The following is a 9232-nucleotide window of genomic DNA, read 5'->3' as shown; positions in this document are numbered from 1 at the left end:
AATATGCTCCATTGTCTGGTTGTTAGTGCTGTCACAGTTCATACTTAGATGTTGGCTGTGAATAAAATCACTCTTCTTCTTCTGGTTGAAGACAAAGTTGTTAACTGCTATGTTAGGTAGGATTAAGTACGCTGTTTGAGCGTGGGTTAGTATTATAGGTTGCATGTTTCAGATTATGAAGCATAAAAATTTCAAATTCTTCCATTATCCTAGGATCTTCGGGTAATGCTTGTGATCTCATCTGTGGGAAAATGTTGAATGTATAGAGTATTGTTTTAGGTCCTGACAATCTCTTTTGTTGATTTCACAATTTGGTGGAGGAACCTTTTTCTTTGTTTGTTGAGTGATATTAAAAGGCTGTAGATGTATTTAACCTAAATCTTAAAAGATACATAAATTTTTAATAGGTGTTTATGCAAATTCCAACAATATTCTATGGAACCAAATGTTCGGCAGTAAAGACACATAGGTTGAGTTGAACTGAAATAAAGATGTTGGGATGGATGGTTGGCATGATCAGAAATGATAGTTGATAATAGTCGGAAATAAATCCATTCCAGTAGTAATACCATTTGATTAAAAGGTCTAAATGGTTCGTCCTCATGCTACTGCAAAGATTTCCACTGAATGCACCAGTGAGAAGGTGATACGGGGCAGTCCACTGAATGCACCAGGGTGAAGGTGATATAGGGAAAATTTGAGGTGGTTAGAGGGACAAAGAGAGGGCCACATATGACAGCATAGTTGCCATGGAACCAAGCCAAAAGGCATTGGCCAAGAGCCTAGTTTTCTAGCCTCTTGACTAGGTGTCACCAAATTGACCAAAGTGAGCCATGATTAAAGGATAAAAACATATGAACTTATGGTAATTGGTGCCCAAACTCTCGCTAGGTGCTTCTAGATTGAGTTATGATAGTAATAATCAAATGCAATTATTCAACAAGGAAAACAACACAAAAAGCGACATTGCAGCATGAACAAGTAAAAAATAGCAGCAGGGGTTGGGATGGGATTAGATTTTAGAACTGGAATTTCATTTTTGTTCATTACCATAAGGTTCAAAAAAATGTACACCCATCCACCAACACTCCTAGCAGCCTAAAAAATGAACAACGTTATGCCTATGAAATTTCGTATCTAACAAAACATGGTGACCTTACGCCTTGGCCTCCACTAGACGCTGTTGCCAACTGGATAACTCGACAACTGTGACCATTTTCGAAGTGGTGAGTAAAAACAACTGTGATTTGTGAATGAGGGAGAGAAGCAACCAATACTTTCAGTTGCCGTCATGGTTAAAACCATATTTACTGTCTGCAAGTAACCAGGACCTATTTGTATTGGCATGCATGTGAGGGAGAGAAGCATGTAAGCAGTCGGGATGTGCCAACTCGTAATAATATGGTAGTCTTCAATTTCATATACCTAGGTGCGATACATGTGTTCATTTTCATGATTGGAAATTAATAAATGATAGTGCTTTGCTTATTTTTGAATTTCTTGAATTCATATCTATTCTTTCTGCTTAAACTTAGAGGAAAAAGAAAGGGAAGGGAGAATATCTAAAGGGTCCCTTGTTTTATTTATTTTTTTTTGGGGGTGGTGGGATGGTAAAAAAAAAATATTAGGCAACTGAGTTGAACGTACTCTGAGGATGAGTTCCAAAAAGAAAAAAGGAACCAAGAATAGAGAAATCATAAAGCTTGAGGATAGATCATTTCTGAACTTGATAGATCTTAGTATTTGGAAAACATAGGCTGATAACTGCTCATTTATTTAGACGAATTCCCCTTCTGATGAGCTAGCAAAGAATGTGCAGTGTTGACGCCTACTGCAGAGGGATACTATATAAATTGGTTCATGTTAAGGGTTCCCCATCTGGGCTTTATGTTTGGTGCATTACCAACCATCTTGTTTCATTTATCTTCCTGCCTTAAGCCTAATGAAATTTTTTATTCAGAAAAGGGAAAAAAATTTCCTTGCACACTTTCGAGGCTGGCCTCTTTGGGTAGATGTTATCCTCTGTTTGGAGAACCGCCGGTGCAAGAGGTTGGTTCAGATTCATTTCTTCGCAAATTTTTTTCATATCCAACTGTAGTGCACTCTTCTGTATGCTCTTCTAGCTTCACCGCTTGTCCAATCAGAGCAGCTACTCTGTGGAGGATGTCCGTGACCATATAAGGGTAGCGAACCAAAAGCTCAGCTTTGCGGTTTCCACCAATCTTTCTTACCTGCATACTGCGTTGGCAAAGCCAACATCTTCCTCCCAACATCAATTTCTTGATTACATAGGACCAGTGATATAAGCATAATTGATTAGTAAGAGATTATTATTAGGAATCCAAGGGTAATGTTTCCTAGGCTCCATTTTTTTCCATGTAAAAATTTCACTTGGAAAATCTTAGTGTTGAAAATTTTTCCAATGTTTTTAGGAGGTAAAGTATGATGTAAGATATCATTGTAAGATTCTTCAATGCTTATTTTCCATTTATTTTACATAGTAAGTTGTTTAAAACAATTACATAAATTGTCACTATAACCAAATTTGAGTGATGGAAAACCAATCATATGGTTGTGAGAACCATATATGGACATTGGTCCCCACAAATACATAGGCTTTATGTATCCATCCTAGGCAACAAATGGGTGCTCTCAAGATATTGAAATTTTTTCAAGAGAATATTTTGTGGTCTAATTGGGCATAAGATTTTTCAGGGAAAATTTTGGGAAATGTGGTCCCACTTAAATTTTTCCCCATGAAAATTTTACAAATTTAAAACAAGCAGTGGAAAATTGGATTTTTATGCTAAAATTTTCCTTTCTGCTTATTTTACACCAAAATAAATGGAGCCTTGAGGAAAAGGCATTGCCTTCCCCTCACGGACTTCTAGTGGGCGATGTAATTTAACTGGTAACTGGGATCTGCTTTGACCGCCAGGTGCTGCTAATCCACAATAATGGTTATGTCCAGACCAAGTGATAAAGTTAATAAGTTTGGGTTTGACCGAATCTGCCTCACCAATAGGACCTGAGACATTCCTTCTGCAACACAGAGATACACCACGAACATTAGGACCTAGGGCACCAAGAGAACATGTATATATGGAAAGTTATATAGAATGCAACTGCAGAGGTACCGAATGCTGCGCAATCAAGGAGTGAAGGATGAGAAGCTTTGGGTGCTGCTAGCTAAGGAATTTCTAAACGTGCCGTCTTGCCCTGGCTCTAGCTTTATTTGTACGATGTTCTTGAAAGTGGGTTCTGCTGCCCATTCTTTTCATCCCCCTGCAATTCAATAAAGTTTTCTTAGCTTCATAAGTTCTTAACATTAATTGTTTTTTCTTGTCTCTTTTTTCAGTAAAATATAAAGTACTTTATGAAAGAAAAAAAAAACCGAAAAATATGAATTATATATGCTTGTATTTGGAGCTTCTAAGGTAATTATAAAATTTATGAATTACCAGTTACTTCCCCCCCACCCCCTTTCTCCAGTGATCACTGTTTGAAGCACAATAATTGCTTTCTTCATTTTATTTCCAGTTCTTTAATCTGTAATTAAAAGTCAGAGCTTTCTACTAACCAACTTAACATTGATTTGATATCTTCTGATCCTAATATTTTGTTACCCCTTAATCAACTTAAGCTGTGGTATTATTTTACCGTCTTCTGAACCTAATATTCTGTCACACCCTTAATGAACTTTAGCTGTAGTAATGTTTAGACATTTAATGTGCACTCTATGTGATTTTGTATGATGTGATGATCTAATGTTCTTTACGTGCTTGAAACAGATCCATCCTTGGGAAACGATTTGTCTACTGTGGTGAGTTATGCATGTTGGATCTCCTCTAGTCCTCTACCGAAGTAGGGGAAAATGGAGTCTTTTCTGGTGCTTTTCATGATTTTCTGAACCTGATCTCTCCTGCTGTTGGCTTTCATTTTGACATCTCAGCATCTTCTTGTTTTATAGGTGAAGGATTTAAGAGAATCATCTGCAGTTGCTGACCCTCCAGTATCAATGGTTTCATTTTCTGTAGCTTCAACCTCCTGTTCATCAACATCCAAACCAGACCCTTTATCATCTCAGAGCCACACTCTTCCTACCGACTCAGCTCCGTCAATGCAAGCCAACAGTTCACCTGGACACCATCTTGTGAGGCAGGTCTCCCAAAACCAAATACCTGGATTGAAGTCACCAAACAACTCAGTGTCTGAAGGAAGACAATCATTTGTGTTTTCTATGTGCAGCAATGACCCTACATTGGGCTCCCAAGGAGGCTCTTCAGATGGTTGGTCCATGCAAGCCTTCTCTGAGCTCGTGGCTTCTTCTCAAAGAGAAAGGTGGTCGTTTGACTGTGATAGCATGTGCTCTAGCCGTGGCAAGTTAACCAGATCCAATAGTCGGCTGTCAATGTCTCCATCTGTTGATATGCAAGCATGTGGAGTATGCTCAAAGCTTGTGACAGAGAGATCTATATGGAGCAACCAGAAAATAATTGCCACTAGTGAGCTCGCTGTGGTTGCTGTTCTTGTGTGTGGGCATGTGTTCCATGCGGAGTGTTTGGAGCATATGACACATGAGAAGGATAGATATGACCCTGCATGCCCGTTGTGTATTGCTGGAGAGAAGCAGGTTTATAAGATGTTCCGGAAAGCATCGAGAATGGAAGCAGATTTGAGGGCAAAGAACAATAGGATATCCAGAAACCAGGTCGTGGATAGTGATTTGGAAGATGACTCTATCGTACCTGACAACCAGAAAGGTAGTGGACGGCAGGGAAAACTTCTAAAGTTGGGTTCTAGCTCCAGCATTAGGAGTTCCTTCGGGAAGCCTTTCTTGAGGCGTCACTTCTCACTTGGTTCAAACAGGAGTAGATCATCCCTGTTGGAAAATGATTCTCCTAGAAGGAAGGGGTTCTGGGCAAGATACCGAAAGGAGTAAGCGCCCCAGCTGGTAAGAGGAGTGAGTGCAGCGCTGCAGCTCCATCTCTTAAATGTTTTGTTCCTTTTGTCATTCCAAATGGGGATTACTGGAATCACCATTTCCTTCCCAATGCTCCTAATAAATAGTGTTCTTCATTGCTTAAATGTAATTTCATTTCCTGGGGGGAACACTTGGGAGCTTCTGTTTCATGCAGAGATGCAAGTAAACCCCAACAATCAACTACCATCCTCACACCTTGCGTGATTGTATTCCAAATCTTCAAGTCTCGGTATGACTTGCAGTGTTTTCAAGATGGCCTAAGTGTGAACATATCAATTATATTATCTATTGAATCGTTGATTATATAAACAGTTGCAGAAAGAAATATCAAAGAGGGCTGTCTTGTGAACTTCCATCTTATTGTAAATGAGAAATAAAAATAAAATAGACATAGAAATAAGTGAAAAGGCAGCCACGTCGCTAATGTGGTATAAACATCCCTTCAAAGGTTCTCTCTTGTTCAATGGCATGGGCTTCCTGTATACAGATGGATTTTCTATTGGAATTCTTAACTAGTAAGGATGTGAATTTGAAAGTGAAACTGTTTATCAAAAACAAACTGAGCTGGTTACGTAGAAATTGCAAAATCGTTTAGTAAATGATTCGATTTTGGTTTCAAATTGAAGATCGGTTAGCTAAATGGGTCAGTTTGGTTTTAATCGTTTAACTCGTCAGTTTTAAACTGAATTGATACCATGAAAATCAAATAGTTTATATCGTCGAAATTGATCAATTTAACCCGTATAGCAATTTAATAGAATAAGGGGTTAACGGATGTGTTTTCAGTGTCTTATGCTCTTTAACTTTAGGACACTAACGATAAGTTGTGTTCATTGGCAGCTTTGTTTGTATTTTACTTTCTTCATGTAATATTTTCTTTTGCTTAATGTTTGGTTGTTTTAACAAAACAGGATGGGTTTAATTTAGGAAAGAATTAAGGATCATAGAGGTTGTCTAACAGTTTATTCAATAATTTATTCCTATGATGTAGTTATGTAGTTAAATTCTTGCTTGTTCGATACCTCACATTTAATTTGATACAAGATTGAAACGTTTATCAACAAAAGCAAATTTTCGTAAACATACAAATAAACTAGCAAATCAGTTGTTAATCATTTAGAAACAGTATGAATTAAAATGCGATCAAAACCGTTTAAAAACTGTAAAATCGTAATCGTTTACTAAACGGTTTCCATTAAGAAAGTGCAACTGTTTATTAAATGGTTCGATTTTGATTTCAACCAAATACCAAATAATTATGAACCGAATCGAACCACATCATGTATACCGAAACCAAACCAATTAACACCATTACTCTTAAACAATTAGATTGGCAATTTATCAGGGGAAAAAAAAAACTAGTGTTGCGTTTGGTTACGTTTCAGAAAAACATTTTTAGAGTTTTTTCGTTCTATGAGAATGAAAAAAAGGGAATAAAGCATTTGGTGCATTTATGGTGTGTTTTATTTTTTTTAAGTTAAGAAAAAATGGTAGAAATGATAATTGACAGAATAATAAAATGTAGTTCCATTATTCTAGTTTCGCTCAAAAACCAGTAAGGCAGATGACCTTCAGAAATATTTTTGACATAAAACGTCGCTTCTGAAACATTTCAAAAACATTACCAAACAGAGTCTAGATTAGCTATCTTTGAATCGGTGGTTGGATAGCCCTGGAAAACTGGGGCTAGAGTTGTAACGTTGTAGCGTTTACATTGCAATGTTTGTATAATAGAGCCCAAAATAAGCAATATTGCAGATGACCTTCAGGGACCCAAATGCCAAGGGGAGCTACCTTGGTCTCAAACGGTTAGTTTAAAAAAATAATAATGCAAAAAAAAAAAAAAAAAAAAAATTGAAATTTAACAAATTAGTAAAAAAGATAAAATTTGTATAATTAAGCTGCATATCAAATTGCCATATTATGATTAAGCCTTTTTTCCTTAGCACAATATGAAATCAGATTTTAAATTCATCAAATATAATCCAAAATCTGAGGTCAAAAGAGAAAAGGAAAGAAAAATATAGTCTAAGAAGTCCAAGTTGCCCTCAGAGTTTCCATTGATGAAAAGAAAAATATCCGGAGCTGATGAGTAATCCCAATCCCTGTCCATCTCAGTTCAGCTTTACTTTTCTTCTACCGACCTATTTATTTATTCTTTACGAGTTCGGATCACCTCCTCGTAAGAGAGGGATTACTCTCCACCAAGGGACACTATATTTCTGCCACATGTCCACTCATATATGATCTGAAAGAATTTACAGAAGTTCTAAAAAAAATTTTAAATCAGATTTATGAGAATATAGGTTGTCCCTTGGGGATTGTTTTAGGAAAGGTTATGTAGTTGTTATTAGTGTATGACATCTTGTATTTTATCGCAGTCTAATCTAAGATAAGAAATATCGGCGTAGATCTTTCAATAGAATGGGGTAATTTTATATTTTCTAATATTAAGATTTTTTTTACTTTATTTATAACTATGTTTTTTTTTTCTATAAATAATCTGAGAGAGGTATGAAGATGAACGCTGTAACTCTATTCTTCATTGATAGTGAAACAAGAATCTCATCTCATTAAGGATATAGACAATCTTTTTGAATCTCGTAAATCTGTGTATCATTTGTTCTTGTTTTTTCATTTTTTCGGAGATATTTGTAGGGGTTGCATTTCTATAATTGTTTTCCCTTTTTTCTTTTTCCTATATTTGACAATTGCCTTTTTTTTCTTTTTTAATAAAATTGATTCTTATAAAAAAAAAAAACACTTAAACTCCACTTAGTCTCTCTCAAGAGTATGGATCCTCGGACGTAGTGAAATCAATATACTCATCACAAAGATGTACAGAATAATTTTTATACATAAACCAAATATAAACTCAGATGATGATGATTAATTATCTTTAAAAAACGGAGAAGGGATTGAACACACCACAAGTTTTCTTAGAGAGTTAACGACAGAACCAAGAAAGGGTTGGGATAAAAAGAATAAGAGGGATTTTTCAAATGAGGAGAGAAAGACAAAATGCTGTCACAAATATCACACTCTTTAAAAAAAAAAAAAAAAAAAAAAAAAAAGTCGATACACTAAATATGTCGGTAAGAAGAAAAGCAGGTGGCAACAAATCAGTGAACAAGGAGAGTAATTAGTCTACTTGTAAAAGGAGCTTATCCGGAGTTTCGTCAACTTCTTATCTGCATAGCCGACAATGAGAGCGGAGAGACACGTTCCTAGCATCTGTGATGCCACGTTGTGCGCCACTGTAACGTGTCACCGCGTACTGTGTCACCCACTATTTTGGTTCTTTCAGTCTCTCTATATAAACAAACAGAACCAGCCTTAACAACACCACACTCAAGCAGCTGGAGTCTCATTGGTCAAAGCTACACTTCTGTGAAAGTTTTTGGTTTCTTTCTTTCCTTTTTAATACTTGAAAATGGCGGATTTGCGAGATGAGTATGGCAACCCAATCCACCAGTACCAGAAGGACGAGTATGGCAACCCAATTCACCAGCAACATGGAATGGGCACGCATGGCACCACTGGGTACGGTGGTGCACCGGTGACCGGTACCGGCGGGCTCGGTGGTGGGCACCAGCAGCAGCTGCATCGCTCTGGCAGCTCATCTAGCTCAGTAAGGCCCCTTCTTCTAATATATATAGACTAGTAGTAGTAAATATTTTGTGGTTGGGTCGTTAATTAACGTGTTTTATTGTTTGTGTTTGGGTTTGGGTTTGGGTTTGGCTTACAGTCGGAGGATGATGGACAAGGTGGGAGAAGGAAGAAGGGATTGAAGGAGAAAATAAAGGAGAAGCTCCCTGGAGGACACAAAGAGGAGCATGCCACCACCACCGGCACAACTGGTGTTGGAGGGTATGGACAGGGACAGCACCACACCACCACAGGTACCACTGGCGCCACTGGTGTTGGAGGGTATGAGCAGGGGGTGCAGCATCAGCATCAGCATCAGCATCAGCATCAGGAGAAGGGAATGATGGAGAAGATCAAGGAGAAGCTCCCTGGCCACCACAACAACTAATCATTCCCATCTTTTTCAATCCTATTAGTATATTGTATATAAATAAACAGAATATGGGTTTTGTGTTTCCCCTGTATGTTACACAATAGGGGATTAAGCTATGGAGTTGAATGAAATGCTGAGCTAGAACTTGTGAGCTCATTTGTATTTCAGCAATCCAGCTAGTGTGTACCTTTGCTTCTTTACTGCTTTTTGTGCTTGGACTTTACTAA

General features: G+C 37.4%; 2 protein-coding genes across 4 annotated transcripts in view; both read left to right on the top strand.

Annotated features, from left to right (window-relative positions):
* Positions 1–5293, top strand: part of LOC122073872 — a 7493-nt gene extending 2200 nt beyond the window's left edge. For 2 of the 3 annotated variants that reach the window (XM_042638546.1, XM_042638547.1), the window contains 2 exons: positions 3792–3823; positions 3971–5293. In XM_042638546.1, the coding sequence (XP_042494480.1) occupies positions 3792–3823; positions 3971–4942 (1004 nt within the window). In that variant the 3' untranslated portion in view covers positions 4943–5293. The remainder of the gene's footprint in view (positions 1–3791; positions 3824–3970) is intronic. The other variant, XM_042638548.1, reaches the window with a different exon arrangement.
* Positions 5294–8334: 3041 nt separating this feature from the next.
* Positions 8335–9232, top strand: LOC122073415 (water stress-inducible protein Rab21-like). Its single transcript, XM_042638001.1, has 2 exons — positions 8335–8615; positions 8733–9232. Exons 1-2 carry the CDS (start codon positions 8418–8420, stop codon positions 9018–9020), a joined length of 486 nt encoding a protein of 161 aa, XP_042493935.1. The 5' UTR covers positions 8335–8417; the 3' UTR covers positions 9021–9232.

The sequence above is a fragment of the Macadamia integrifolia genome, chromosome 3, assembly GCF_013358625.1.
Source record: "Macadamia integrifolia cultivar HAES 741 chromosome 3, SCU_Mint_v3, whole genome shotgun sequence".
In the NCBI taxonomy this organism is placed as follows: Eukaryota; Viridiplantae; Streptophyta; class Magnoliopsida; order Proteales; family Proteaceae; genus Macadamia; species Macadamia integrifolia.
This window is presented reverse-complemented; position numbering and strand designations above follow the sequence as displayed.